At 47.2% G+C, this 15,421-nt stretch overlaps 1 protein-coding gene across 1 annotated transcript in view; it reads left to right on the forward strand.

Moving 5' to 3' along the window:
- The window catches only part of EDA (ectodysplasin A), an 88,215-nt gene extending 77,419 nt beyond the window's left edge, over positions 1–10,796 (forward strand). The window contains exons 9-10 of the mRNA XM_019536146.1: positions 4,191–4,312; positions 6,191–10,796. Coding sequence (XP_019391691.1) covers positions 4,191–4,312; positions 6,191–6,442 — 374 coding nt within the window. The 3' untranslated portion in view covers positions 6,443–10,796. The remainder of the gene's footprint in view (positions 1–4,190; positions 4,313–6,190) is intronic.
- Positions 10,797–15,421: the final 4,625 nt, after the last annotated feature.

The following is a 15,421-nucleotide window of genomic DNA, read 5'->3' on the forward strand; positions in this document are numbered from 1 at the left end:
CTAGTTAGCCCTCTTCCCTAATCCATCTTCTGCCTTCCTTTCAATACTTAGTATATGCTATACCTTCCTCAGTACTGTCAGCCTGTGTTTTTCCCAATTTTCCAGCAGTCTTTTCTCAGTCCACCAGCAGCTTTATCCACCCTTAGCCCCCAGTTCCATCAGTATGTCCCTTGTCCTTAATCCCTGTCTTGCTCCACAAAGATCACCTCACTGAGCTGTTAGTAGAACAGTTCTCTGATAAGTGGTCCTGTGCCTGGACCCAGGCTGATTTCACTGCAGCACAAATCCTGTTTCTTGTGCAGTGCTCTGAGACATTCACAGCCCAGCTGAGGACACAGCCTATAACCCTCTTTCATACACAACATGCTGCTGCTGCCAAGTGCTATGAGGGCTGGGGGGGGCAGTAAGGTGGGAATAGGGAAGTGGTGACTCCTACAGCTTCCTTGTTCATATGGATAGAGCTGACAGTAGTGCCTATAGTTAAGGCTGCCCGATACTCACACTGGAAGACCTTTTTCTCAGTTGCTTATAATTGCCAAATTTTACCTGCTAGCTTGGATGCATCCTGCACTGAGTGTCAACTGCCAGCTGACTTCCTCCCCACCCCTGAATTTCAGCAAAATTGTTTCCAAATATCAGATTAGACAAAGCAACTTATTTTCTCTGTTTTCAAAAATAATTATCGTTGTTCGAATGAGAAGCTCTTGCTCCCAGCCAGGACTTGAAATTAGTAGGTCACCCAGAAGTTAGAATGAAGAGCTGTGCTGCACCTGAAGTTTGCCATGTGATACTCCTCTAAAAGTGTTTGGTCACACGTGCTCAGTAGAGACTTTAGCAGCAAATTTGTCTAACTTATTCTGCCTGTAGTAAACTTAGTCCAGTCTCATAAAGCCCCATGAGAAAAACAAGCATCCTACAACTGTTCCTCCCAGCTGTTGGGGTCCAGCATGCACCAGAACTGAGTGCAGGAAGACTTGATTCTCTTATGCCCTCACGAGGTTTCCTTGCTCCTCCTGCCCAAGTAGGAGGAGGAAATGGCCTGACTTGAATGCACAGAGAAGCAGGGGAGGGGGCTTGCGCAAAAGGAGTTTAGTTTCTTACATTGATTAGGACATTTACCTGCTCACCAACCATGATAAAAGGTTGCAGTGTTAAAACACACCCAGGCATGTAGGCTTCTTGAGACAGCCTTTAATTACACCATCACATACAAATTTTTTCTCCACGGGATCCCATGCTCATTTGGTGCCCAGACTGCCTTCACTCTGGGCATGAATCAGGAGTGTGTAGCAGACGAGGCCATTGTCTGTAGAATTCCTGCTGCTTCGATTACAGAAGGCGAAGGTGTTCAGTGACTGAGGCAGGAGTTGCAGCCCTTAGGTGTTGGAGTCTGTCCCTGATTCTGTCATAAGGGGTTTGCACACATGATGAAAATTGCCCATTTTTGCAGTTTAACTGCATCACACTTTACACATATGGGTTTTTTATGCTGTAAATGAGTTTGTTGCAAACTAAACCACATCCCGGTGTAGTTTAGTTTGCAATGTAGCTATGTGTAACATTGCAGCTTTTAATCTGACAGCTTGCTGCCCCCAGCCACAGAAGAGGCAGGCTGAAGGCAGAAGCCATGAGGGGGCTAATATTTTTTTTTCTTTGCTGAGCTTGTCTACATCTCCCATGGCTGGGGGGCAAGCTGCTGGTGGGCTGAGTGGCCCCTGAGCTGCAGGGGGCCCTGGTCCTTCCCTCTGTGGTGGTGGTGCCCCTTGGGGCCACCTGGGCAGGCTGGTAGCGGGCCAGGGGCTGCCGTAGCTGGAGCTCAGGGAACAGTTGGATCAGGCTGGGTGCTGCCTCCAAGCTGGGGCAGCCCACAGCCCATTAGCAGGCAGCCCCAGGGGGCACCACAACTGTGGAGGGGAGGACCAGGGCTCCTCGCAGCTCAGGGCCTGCCGGCAACTCACGCACCAGCCACAGGCAGGCTTCACAAAAAATAAAAAGAAATGGGCCCCTCACTGGGTTTTTTTTTGTTTTTTTTTCAAGTGGAGCCTGCCCATGCGAGCTGCTGGCAGGCTGAGCGGCCCCTGAGCTGCAGGGGTCCCTGGTCCTTCCCTCTGTGGGTTCCCTCCCTCTGTCTGGGTAGGCAGCTAACAGGTAGGTGCTGCCTCCAACACTTCCCTGAGCCTGCCAGGGCTTTCAGCGCCACGTGCACCATCACCACTGCCTTGTCACCGCCTGGGATTGCCCAGGAACGGCCTGGCTTGTCCCTGGGGCAGCACAGGGAAGTGACAAGAGGGTGGCTGCATGTGCTGGCAGCCAGAGAAGGTGGCAGGTTTGGTGCATGCAGCGCTAGAAGCCCCGGCACGCTTGGGGAAGAATTGGATCCAGTGGGTGCTGCCTCTGAGCTGGGGTAGCACCAGCCCACTAGCTGCCTGCCCAGGCAGTCCTGGACAGTGCTGCCACCATGGAGGGAAGGACCGGGGTCCCCTGCAGCTCAGGGGCAGCTCAGCCCACCGGCAGGCTCCCCTGGGGGGAGAGGCAGAGCGGCAAGCGGCCCAATCCTTATTTTATTAATTTATTTAAAAATAAGGGGGTGCTGCTGCTGCAGAGGGAAGAACAGGGCCCCCCTGCAGCTCAGGGGCTGCTTAGCCCACCAGCATCTCTACCCCCCACAACCCAGGCTGCAGGAGAGGTGGGCAGGCTCTTCAAAAAAAAAAAAAAAGGATTGTGCCCTTCACCAACAGTGACGGATGCCCCTAAGTTGAAATGGTGGGTTTTTAATCATCACATTTAAAAACCCACCATTTCAATTGGGACTAAAACCCCATCACGTCGACAATCACCCAGAGTTTCTAATTGATGTGGGGCAGGTCACTTATACAAAACTCTTAATAAGGGACACAAATTATGGATTCTTCATTTACAGTTTCCCAGACTTGAGGCGCTTGGGGTCTGAGCTGCTGAAGTGTTAAGTAGCCACCGTTGTAAAAGAAGTCAGTTGGGCATATGAAATAATATAAAAAATGCATTTGACTATGAAAAATTAGGCTGGAAGTATCTCAGATTAGGTACCCAAAATTGGCAAATACTTTACAGTTTTGACTTGATCTCAGCAAGTGTCAGTTTTCCCAGCTATGAAATGAGAATAACAGTAGCTATTCTCACAGAAACATTGTGAAGATAAATTCATTAACTTTTGTAAAGCACTCATTATAGGGGGAAAGCATCATAGAAGCACCCAGGAGGATATGAATTCTTTTGTATTCAGGATAGAGTATGAATTGTGTGCAACACAAAAGGCCTGGAGCCATATGCTGAAAGATGGAGATAAAAAGAAATATTCAATATGTATCTATTCAGCAAGCATCATCCATCCTGTGCATTGAATGAGGCTGATGTCCTGTACAAAAACTGTAAGCCAGCAGATATTTAAAGACCATATTGTCAGGTATTTAAAAACCATATAATGAGATGAAGGTGGTCAGATGAATTGAGGGCCATATTCAGGGGTCGATCCAGTGGGAGTGGTGGTGCAGTTGCACCTGCCTTCTGCCACTGGCTGATCTGGGCACTAGGGGAGCCCTACAGCTTTCCTGCATTGCAGGCTGCAGGTGTGTGGTGTGCCAGGCTTGGCAGGGGACAGCAGTGATGGTTCACAGGTTCCTCCTTCCAGTGCCTGCTCCCTGCCAGGGGACACCTGTGAGGGTGGGGAGGGCAGGCAGGGGCTGGAAGAAGGAAACTGCACACTGCTTCTTGTAGCCATTCCCCACAACCCCTGGCTGGGGTAGGGCAGGAGTGGCTCTGGATTCTGTGCCCCCCACCCCCCATACCCCTGGGTCAGCTGGGGACAGCAGCAGTGGTGTTGGCAAGGGAAGGACTCACCCCCCCTCCTTCAAGTGCCTGCTCATGCCTAGCTCTCTGCTGTTACCTGCCAGCCCAGGAGCCACACCTCACCCCCAACCCCTCATGGTCTGAGGGACGGTGAGCTGCACCCTGCTTTACTGAATCCTGGATCTTCCCATGGTCGTATTAGTTATGGCAATTCCTAATGTGAGTGCTTGACTTAGCACCTTTAATCCTCTTTCCCCTGTATGTCATATGTAATAGATCAATGCCATTGTTTTTCTGTTGCTACCATGCTTTTCATTCTGACGAGTACTGAGTGACTGCCGTTTTCTCATACTGAGATCTTTCAGGTGGAGTCCTCAATGACTGGTCACGCATCACTATGAACCCCAAGGTGTTTAAGCTGCATGCCCGCAGCGGGGAGCTGGAGGTACTGGTGGACGGCACATACTTCATCTATAGTCAGGTAGAAGTGAGTACGGTCCTGGGCCTAACTCCTATTCTTGTATTATAAATGCAAGGTTTGCATGAACCACAACCAGCAATTTCCCAGAACCTCATGTATCTTCTTAAGAATTTCATATTCTGGGAAGAGTGAGGGAGTGTAAGAGGAAGACGGTATATTTTTGAAAGCAGAAGGTCAGACAATCCACTATAATGCTAGCTGGCAGAGATCAGTTGCTGAACATGCATCCATATTCTACAAATGCCTTTTTTTTTCATTCCCTTCTGTGTAATTACTAGCAAATGTAACCCTTGTTCCACATTAGTAGCAAACAATAGTCTCAGCAGGAAGCTGGCTGTTAGTCTGCTGTCTTATAAAACAGATATAAAACCAAAGCCCTGACTTGGAATCATTAAGAACCAGCACCATTCTTCAGAAACTCAGGATTTTGCCTGGGTGTCCTAGCCAGATTCCAGCTGAGGTCAATCCAGTCCATCTTCCCGGTTCCCCAGTGGAATCAAATTTATACAATGCACTTCCAAGGATCATTGTCTAGAAAGGCTATCTCTGCTAACCACCTGCTTACATTGACTCCAGAGATAGGTGAAATGTGTGAGTACAATTCATCAACATGAAAAGTGCTATGCAAGAAAATTATACACTGTGCTTCTTAACATAGCTAATTGGGACATCTCCCCCTTCAACCAAATGTTACTCAGAAGATAGATTGCCATTTAATCCTGCTGTCACAGTTTCCTGATAATCTGTGTCCAGGGTTTATAGCCTACAGAAGAAACGAGGCAGCCAGAGAGCTGCTAAATCCATCTCAGCCCACTGCATTCATCTCTGGCAAGAAAATCTGTGTAAGTTCTGGGTCAAATTTTAGTGATGCCACAGCTGGCCACATGGAACTACTGCAGTTAAGCCTCTTCTGGATTACTTCTGGTGGAGACTCATCTGTCTGTTGTTAGCAGTTCCACTAGGATCATATCGTATCCTAGTGGAACTGCTAACAGGCAGCACAAACTTTAGACATCAATAAGTCATTCGGAGGCTCTTCCATAGTGATATACAAGTTGGTGCTCAAGAAGAAGGAACAAGAAAGGCATCGCTATATGAACTAGAGTTGCTGACCACAGTATTTCACCTCCAGAGGCTTTGTCCTGTGCAATCTGTAAAGGAAAAGTAGAACCCAATTGGAATTTGGAGTGATATCCTAGCAGTAAGGGTGAGGATACCCTTTGTGCAATGAAATCGGCTCCCCTTCTGCAGTGCCTAATTCAGGCAAAATATCACACTATGGTGGGCGTGTATGGAGTTAAGGAATTAGCAAATAGCCATTGCCTTCAGAATCACCAGCTTCTCATCAGGAAGGATAACCTCTAAGAGTAACCACTGCATATACAGGCTTCTACACTGCAGCTTGAAGTTCTTTAGAATCAGTATGTTAAAGAGACAGCCTTTGTAGGGAAAAAATGCATAAAACCCTGTCAAAAACTGTTTAATGTCCCAAATCAGTAAGAGAATCTCTAGAGGGATTTCAGTACCTGAGTCAAGTCTATTCATATCTCTATTTTGATTTAATGCAGGTACTTTAAGTTCATTTTCCCCTGTCATTTACCTGTCAAGCCTCAGTGGATGTAGTTGTTCACAGGTATTTCCATGCTTGTTCATCCTAGCTTGTTCCATGCCAGGTTTATCCAAACACCCTGCATGTTCTGTTGGCTCAGAGTAAGCCATCTTACTGCAGAAGTAGGTATGGAGGAACTTTGGAAGTGAACCTCATGAGATGTTTGGGTTAGGAAAGGTTCACATGCATTAGTGGACTTACAGAGAAGGCTTCAGGTGTACATACGTGTCCTTGCCCACTCCCTAATATGGTTTCTTTTCCCTGCTTCACATCAGGTATACTACATAAACTTCACTGATTTTGCCAGCTATGAGGTGGTGGTAGATGAGAAGCCCTTCCTGCAGTGCACTAGGAGTATTGAGACTGGCAAAACCAACTTCAATACCTGTTACACAGCCGGGGTCTGTCTGCTCAAAGCCAGGCAGAAGATTGCAGTGAAAATGGTCCATGCTGACATCTCCATCAACATGAGCAAGCACGCGACATTCTTCGGGGCCATACGCCTAGGAGATGCACCAACATCCTAGATGAACCTGACATGTACAAGGAGACTCCCAGAACTGCATGGTGCTGCTGTTCATAGGTGTTTCAGTATTTCAGGGGGGTCTGTAATCCAGCCACAATGAAAACTGACCCAGAGCTATTTATTCCTTTATGTGAATGCAAAAAGAGCAAGGTTTCCTTTGCGTTGCCTGGAGACTTGGACTGGAAAGGCAGTTGAAAGCCATTATGAGAAAGAAAGGTGGCCCTGTCCTTTTTTGTCTCAGTGTTTCAAGCATTACTGCACTGATGCTCTTCTCTGTGGTCCTCCCCTGAGGCTTCTGGTGAGAATGATGTGGGTTTCCTGCTTTTATGTTGCACTAGCAAGAGCATCCATGGCAAGAGCAGCAGAAGAGAGACAGACTTCTGATGGATTTTTCTGTCCAGACACTCTGCTGCTTCTGCACATGTATGTGAGCAAGAAACCCTTGTGGTTTCTGCTTTTCCACCTATGTCAGACAGTTCTAATTGCAATGGTAATGTAATGTGAAAGGTGGAGAATGAGATCAACTGGGTGGTGTTTACATTCATCCTTTGGACTGTGAGAATAAGTAGGTGAAGTGCCTCTATACAGGGCTTGGAAGCAGGCTGCAAATGCAATAAGGGTGAAAGGAGCACCAATAATTAATAAAAGAGCAGACTGCTGTCATGACGGCCTCTGCATATTGCAAGCCCAGTGTTGAGATGTTCCTGACAGTGACAGGTTCCAGTGCCACTGCTACTTGCCAGTCCTGCCATGTGCCCACAGGTATAAGTTGCCCTACTGTGTACTTCCTTGAAGCGTTGCTGTTATAACATCAACTTGTACTAACCTGCTGCATACCAAGAAATATTTACAGAGGCTTCGCAGTGCTGCATGCTGCTGGCACAGATGGCCACATAAACACTTAGAAGCTGCTCACTGAAATGGGTACTTTTAAAAAGAAAATATTCAAGGAAGCAGGCTAATCTTTTCCGAGTTAATACCAATTATGTGCTGGTTTTCGGTTGTTTTTTCTCATTCTGTACATTAGAAGAATCTTTCATTCCTGGTTTTCCAGCCCTCTACCTTGAAGACATTACAGTAAGTGGTGATGAAATAATCTCCACCAAAATCTGTACTGAAGACTCTGGTCCAATGCACATGCCCACCAATATTGAGTCTGGTCCTAATGTGACTCTTTGGCCTTAGTGAGAGAATTAGGACACCATAGCTTCTTTAGGCTTCCTAAGTAATGCTTTCCCACCACCTCCTTTTGACTGATGAGAGAGAAAGCCATAAGGTGCATTTGAGGTAGGGAAGGGGCTCAAACTTCAGTTACTTCTCTGCATTGTGCACCATTTCTTAAAAACTGGCTGCCTAGGTACAGAACACATTTCCCAAACTGGGACAAGAATAGGGTATTAGCCAACATACAAAAAGAATTCCTGAATTGCAGAAGCAAATTCTTAACAGACAGCTTGGTACTAACCTTCCTGTCTGTCAGCATGAACAACTTAATGATAACCTGTTGGATTTTAAAAATGAACCTCTGTCAGTAACACCAAGACAGCGGTAGGATTGGCCAGCTAGTGTTGCACAAATAGCATCCTTGGCCTCACTGCCTTTCTCCATTTGTAGTCAGGGATCTCGTCTTCTAAGCATTGTAGCACCTGCCAGCAACTGTAGTTGTTGTGAGGTGAGCGTTTCCTGGGCCTTCCAGGCTTTGATTTCAAACCTCACTACTCAGAGGAGAACATAGTTTTGCCATAACAGTATGGGAAATTGCCTGCTATTCCTTTCTTCCTTCTTTCCAATCTTGATACATTGAGCTACCACAAGCAGCTGGGCATTTAACTAGTCTTCAGAAGTCTGTTTCCCTCAAAATGAATTTGAGGTGCTCTGCTCTAAGAATGGTGAATTCAGGAACTCTGTGTGAGATGAGAACCGTAATCTCCATTAAGCATCTCCTTGACAAGAATACTGTAGAATACAGTCTGATTACCCTGCAAGACCAGAGTAGGTACCAGGAATGCAATGATCTGGAAGAGCCCAAAGAGTAAGTTTATCTTCTGTTTCCCATGCTTCCAGGCTCCTAAATTCCCACTTGAAGGATGTGACAAGGAGCAGGATTACTCCACCCATGCAGAAGCAGTGCCTAACAGCTTTGCCTTGTGCCCCTTGTGGCCTGTATATATAGCAGCATTGAAGGACTCTACAGGGAACTGAATACTGCCTCCCTCACCAGCTTGCTCTCCGATGCTCAGCTTGTAAAATGTGCCTTTTTAAAAAAAATTTTTGTATTTGACCAAAGATGATTCCAGTATAAGCTGAGCTCCAGAATGCACAGTGCAGGAGGGTGGGGAGCACGGGGTCCACATCACTAATTGCCAAAGCTATCACTGGCAGAGTGAGCATAACTCCATTGTTCTCACTGTCTTATGCCAACAGTGAATGGAACCATAAAGAGCCTTTCTGTACACTGAGACCAAATGGCCTCTCTCCAGGAACAAAATCTTTATTAATAAAGCATGGACCTGCGTTATTAAGATAACTAAACTACTGTATGTTCACAAAGCTGTAGAGGTGGTTCTGTTTGTGGCCTCTCTGTGTCACCATCTCAGGAGCCCTGTTTAATTATCCTGGAGTTGAACAAAACCAGTTTGAGACCAGATCATAGCAGCCAAGGGCTGGAGGTGGTACTCAGCAAGATTGTAACACAATACAAGGGCAAACAGGGGCCTGCTCCAGTCTTCCACTGTGATGCCTTTCGCTTTAGACAGGCATGAGTTAGGGACAAATTTTAGGGACAATTTTTTTGCACATCAGGGACCATGGTCAGACCCTGTGTTTTGCAAATGCAGCTCCTGCTGCTTTTCTGTGCCCCAGCTCTTTCCCTCCAGTGGCACTCCTGCTTTTGCTAATGTGCCTTAGCTCTGCCATTTTATTTCTGGCTGGATCCCAGTTGCAGAAATGTAGAAATCAGCGGATGGTGTACATTACACAAGTTTAACCCCCCCCATTCCTATATATAGACAATCTCTGGGGAAACACATTCTGCTGCTCTATTCTTGCCATCTTGAAAAGAACTGTCTGCAGTAGATGATTTTGCCTACACAAGAGTTGCGGGTCTGCTGCTCTTCCTTTTCCCATGTGCCTTTCTTACATATATAAGCATGTCACCTGTTTATAGGACTGAGGAGCCCAATTCCCTGCTCCTTCTGACAGCTGCATCAGGTCACCACCAGACCTGGGCTGTCCTAACAGAACCATGAAAGAGAAATGCTCTGAGGCAGAGAGCCGTGGTTTGTATTTAGAAAAACACATTCTGAGTACTCGGAGGTAGATTGTTCAATGTTCTTGCAGCCATGAGAGTCACCACAGGGTTGGTGCTCCCCAACTTCGTACCTCTTGGAACCTCTTCGTACCTATTTGGTCACAGCAGAACTGGTACTAAGTGAGGGGATGGTGCAGATAATTAGTGCCACGCTGCTTGTTGCTCCTAGCTTTTAAGGTCCAATGATTTCTGCACCAGATCAGTATTCTGTTACTTTCCAGCACAGCAGCATTGCTGTAGAGTCCTCAAGCAAAGAGAAGTGACCGTGTCTGTTCTAATAGTCTGAGTGTGGGGGCGCTACATGAGGTGACGGAGATGTACATTTGTGCTTCCTGCTGTGTTCAGCTGCACATTTCAAGGCTGTCTGGAATGTGAAAATGCTGCAATGAGTGTTTAATTTCTTATTTTCAAACTCGTTTGAAGCATGCAAAGGCTCACCCACTGCTTGAAATGAGTATTGGTGTACTAAGTGTCCTCATACTGGGTCTTGGGCTCCTAGTGGACAGGGCCAGCTGAAAGCATTAGTGACTGTTGGAATGAGCAGCCCCAGGCACCCTGGTGACTGTGAGTTGAGCTCATGGAGCAGCATTTTTTTTTCTGATTGTTTCCTTATCATTTTGGCAGGTTGAGAAGTGTTTCCTGTTCATGGCTCTCTCACTCTACCTGCCTGAGTTTGCAATAAAAAGCAACAGTGTATTTAGTTGTTGCATCCGTTTTTAAATTTGACTTCTACAAGTTGACTGCATGTGTCATTTCCTGTTTTGAGAGAGCCTGGAAAAAGTCTTATGAATCATTGCTTCCAGCGAGCCTCTCCTTGGGCTCCTATTATGGTAGTGGGGTTGTGGGCATAGGTGTAACAACTCAAAGCCCACTTTTCTCTTGTGTGAGCTACACAGTGATGTACTGATGCTGCTTTATGGATCAGCATCTTTATTCAAGACACTATCTGTATATAAAATATACATAATGTATATAATTGGGATGTAAGTTTATGTAAATTGTCAATATGTTCTTTGCAAATAAAGCTTTCTCCTGATCTGACCTAGTTCAGTCGCTTCTGAAACACTTCTTCCCTCTCTAAGAGCATCCCCTTGAATGTGTTGCTTACTCACTTTTATTGTCAATTCCCATGTTTGGAATTTTTTTTTGGAGACTCAGTTGCTGGAATGAAGAAATTGCATGTAAACTGCAGCTTTAATTTAAAAAAGAAAGTTCTCAGCCCTTGTGATAGCAAAGGGAACCTGGACATGCTGGATGGAGTGCCCCCTAACAGCTCAGAAACCAGAAGACAGAAAGGTCCTCAAAATTATTTTCTTTTAGATGTAAAGACTGTGGCGGTGTGAGATCATTGTTGACTGTTTAGGGCCCACTGGAGCGCTGCACTTTACAATGATGCAAAGCCCTTACCCAACATAAGCCATTTTTCAAAGGTGATGTCTAATTGCAAAACAGGAGGAGAAAGAAATTTCCCACCTGAAGGTTAGTGCCAGGTTAGACTCTGGGGCTGGGGCTGTGGAAGGGAAGGGTAAAGTGGCACATGGAATATATGATGCTTTCGTAAAGAGTCCTGTGCAAGGTTCATGCCCAAATCACACGACAACTGCTTTTAGTGTTTTCATGCATGACACAGACTGACTTTGTTTGGTCAAAAATAGAAAAGCAGTAGGGAGGAGACATGAATTTAGTTGTCTGTGCACACATGGGGCAAAGTAATGTAGGGCTCACAAGTCCCCAGAAGTGGGGTGTGGTATTTACAGGGCATAACACAGGAGCTGTTTCTCAAGCTGTATGCAATGTTTTATCTGATAGCATCTCAAGCACTTCTGTTGCTGTCAAATGCTGTCGTGTTCAAGTATTCTCCTGCTTGGGATCCCACTGTAGGAGTACCACACACCTTGTGGGAAAGTGGAAGCCCCAGAGCTAGCTATATCTGTATAACGTCATAACTGCCTTGGACTGGCCCTGACTTTGTGCCCACCCTCTAGGCTGAAAAGCCAGCTTTTTTAGTCCCCGCTTGATTTCCTCTGCATCCGACTACTGGAACTCTGTCTCCTAGAAGCTGAAAGCAAGCTACACTAGCAATGGATGAAGCAGCTCTACCTCCAAACAAGAAACTGCTAACAATGCATCGCTCCAGGGATCCACATGGGCACTTAGCTTCACACATTCTCCAAGGGGATCCACAGGCCTGGTTCATTCAGGACATGAACAAACCAAAACCTGGCTTGTCCGTCTGTGACCTACTGAGGCAGCTGTGCTCAACTGGCACTGGCTGTTTTTTGACATCAGTTGGAGGGTCCCGGATAACAGGCAAAGGTAAGTGATTTCCTGGTAACAGCCAGAAGCAATGAGGGGGTAGGACTCCCAGGTGTAGCAACTGAGACCCCTGCTGCTAGCACTTTGAGGGAGGTCTCAAGAGCCCAGCACTAGTCAGGAAACACCACCTCCCCCCTGGGAGTTTCTGAAGGTCGAATCTACCTGCTCCTGGTACAAGTTATGGTGCAGGAAGGAGCAGGGAGCACAGAGGCCTGGTATTATTGATACCCTGGCATTGTCAGGCCTGCTACAGGCTGTGGCATTTCCTACAGCATTACCCTTTCCAGTGCTTTTCCACACACTACAACTGGCTGCTTATAGGTGTATTCTCTGTGGCTGGGTAAAAGCTCCTGGGAGGAGATCCTGGTGGGCCCAGACTGCTTCCCAGCATGGTATGCATCCCACTGCAGCACAGCTTTCTCCTGTGTTTGTTTTCTATCTGCAGTCCAATGAGCTTGGTCCTTTACCTGGAGCCTTGATGCAGCCATGGAAGATGTGAGAAATGTCACAGCTAGAGGCCAAATTGCAAAATCAGGCACTGGGATTGGCCAGCAGAGGGCACTGCTGCCTGGGAAGCTGGGGTCTTTCTCACTCCAGGACAAGAAACAGTGGGCACCAGCGCATTCCCTGCAGCACGGGTTGTCGCCCCGTGTGTGACCTTTTAGGGCAGGGGTGGGCAAAATGTGGCCCAGGGGCCAGATGTGGCCCGCCAGGCCGTTCTATCCAGCCTGCGGGGCCCCTAAAAAATTTAGAAAATGAATATCTGCCCTGGGCTGCCTGTCATTCAGCCCTCGATGGCTTGCCAAAACTCACTAAGCAGCCCTCTGCCCAAAATAATTGCCTGCCCCTGTTTAAGGGGGAAGGTGCTGGAAATTGAAAGGTAGCTCCAGAGCCCCTGGCCTCATGAGCATTTCATTGCAGTTGTCAATAGGCTCCTGCAGGTGTATGGTATGAAGTCTGAGTTGATGCATTAATGTTCGTGCTTTGTGATCCCAGGGTGCAGATACTTGCACCTGGAATCTGCCATCGCCAGCTCCTTGCGGAGAGAGGAAACGTCAATCCAGCACCCACCAGGAGAAGGCGAGGGAGAAGGCAAGAGCAGCCTCCCAAGGCAGACTCAAGACTTGCACCAGTGATGGTAAAACCAGCACTGGAGGTCTTGCTCTCTGGTTGCTTGTTGAGATGGTGCCAAGGAGCAGAGGGGTATCCCTGACCCCATGCTGCCACCCAGTGACCAACTGGGTCACCCCAGACATTGCTTCTTGGAAGAATTGTGCCCTGTCTGCAGCCAGCCTCCCTGTCTGTTCATCTCCTGTTTCCCATATCCAGTTCTGCTTTTCCAATTTCAGTCCTTCCTTCCCTAACGTCTCACCCCCTCCACAGTGGCAGGCCCCTCAGTGCTCCTTCTCCCTTCCTAGTTTCTGCTTTAGTCATCTGGCCTTTGCCTACCTTAGCAAGGTCTAGGGCAGCAGTTCCCAAACTGTGGGTCACGATCCAACATGGGGTCGCAACATCAGCAGATGGGGTCGTGGGGGTGGGGGGTTGTGGGTTGGGAGTGAAGGACCGTGCTGAGGAAATGCAATCATAAATGGGGTCAGGCTAAGGAAAAGTTTGGGAAGCACTGGTCCAGGGTGTGTTACAGAGCTGCTAGCTATGTGGGTTGTTCCTCCAGCTGGTGCCTGCACAGAATGCTCTTCTGAAGGAGTATGTCCCTCTGGCAAGGCTCTGTCCATGGCTCTGACCTTCCACACTCCTTGATGTATATTTGGGTTTGGGGCTTGATATCCTAGAGATACTTTCAATAAGGGACTGGGGAGCTAGGGTTGTGAATGTAATGCAAGAAGCACCAGCTGCAAACAGCTGCCTTCTCCAGCGCTGTGTAGGAGAATGCTGATTTTCTGTGTCAAACAGCTCTGCAAGGCAGTACAGGGACTGTGCTCCATCCTCCGGTGAAACTGCGACCATGGAGGTGAGCTTGCCTTTCACAGAAATCCAGTGTTTTCTTCGCTGAAAGAGCCATAGCCCAAGCTTTGCATTCTTTTCATCTCCATAAAGGAAGCCACATAACACAGCCTTCCAGAGACAGGCTTTGCTCTACCTGCCAGTACAGGACCCAGTCTCGGAGGAGATACCAATCCCCAGCCTCTTCATGTGTGTCCTAACTACCAGCTCCCAAGCATTTCTAACAGGACATACAGGCGGGCCACCCACTTCTTAGTGAACCTCTCTCTTCTTCCTTGAACACCTTGTAGAGTTTCAGATCTTTGGGGTTTGAAACCATCAGACAGAAACTTGATTCAGCTCCATAAAGGGCCCCTCTCCTTCCCCCTGCCCTGCTCCTTTCTGAATGTGTTCATGAAATCAGATCTTTCCTTCAAAACCAGGCTATAGAGGAGATTCTGGTGCGATGCTGAAGGAAGTGTTGTGTCCAAGAAGAGGTGGTTTGAGATTCATCCAGGTCCCAGAAACCTCTAACCACAATAATAAAAAAAACTATTTCACGTTGAGGAGGCTAACACTTAAGGACACCATGCTGTTGCTGTCCTGGGGGACTGGCATGCAGCTCTCAACTTCAGAGAGCCTTACTTTAGTGAAACAAAAATACCCACTTACCTCAAATACCTCTGGTTCTGTGTGTGAACAAGTTGCTTTCCACTGCCTTCTGCTATGTCTGCAGTGCTAAGCTCAGAAAACAGTGAAAGTCTAGGACTTGCGCCCTGGTATACCTCAGAGGTTCATGCATGACACCAGTCACCTTTCAAATTGCATGAAGAGCCTTATAGTGTGAAAGGTGCCACACCAAGCCCTTGTGACTGCTGAAATAAGTCTGTTACAGGAACAGCATGAACAGCCACAGGGCACTTTTACTGTGTACCCCCCTTCTCCCCTGCCTTGTGCCTGGTCAGGAAGCTGGTGCAAAAAGCGGTTCGTTTCTCTGGAGGCTCGCAAAAAAAATCTCAGACACACGCTTATTAGCAGCACAAAAGGTGTATTTGCAAATAGGGTCAGAGCAGAGTCAAAAAAACTCAGATTACTCCGAACCCCTGAGGAACTTCTCAGCTGATTTTTATCCTTCCCCTCCTGGGCACATGTGCAGAAACAGGAACTCTTACAGCTCATTTCCGTTTCATACAAACATGTATGTGGCTACAACACTTCATCCATCGCATGTATATTATAATTAACTACTTAAGTATGCAGGGCGGATAAGTAAATATGCATCAGCTAATTGCGCATGCTCAGAAAGTTCTTTAGGTCACCAAGAGTTTAAATCCGCCCCCTTTCAAGGACACAGTCAGTTGAATTCCAGCTTCTGTAATCTGCATGAGAAAAACCAGGGGGAGAGAGTGATTT

This window comes from Crocodylus porosus, unplaced genomic scaffold, assembly GCF_001723895.1.
Source record: "Crocodylus porosus isolate Cpor-Errol unplaced genomic scaffold, CroPor_comp1, whole genome shotgun sequence".
NCBI classification, from domain to species: domain Eukaryota; kingdom Metazoa; phylum Chordata; order Crocodylia; family Crocodylidae; genus Crocodylus; species Crocodylus porosus.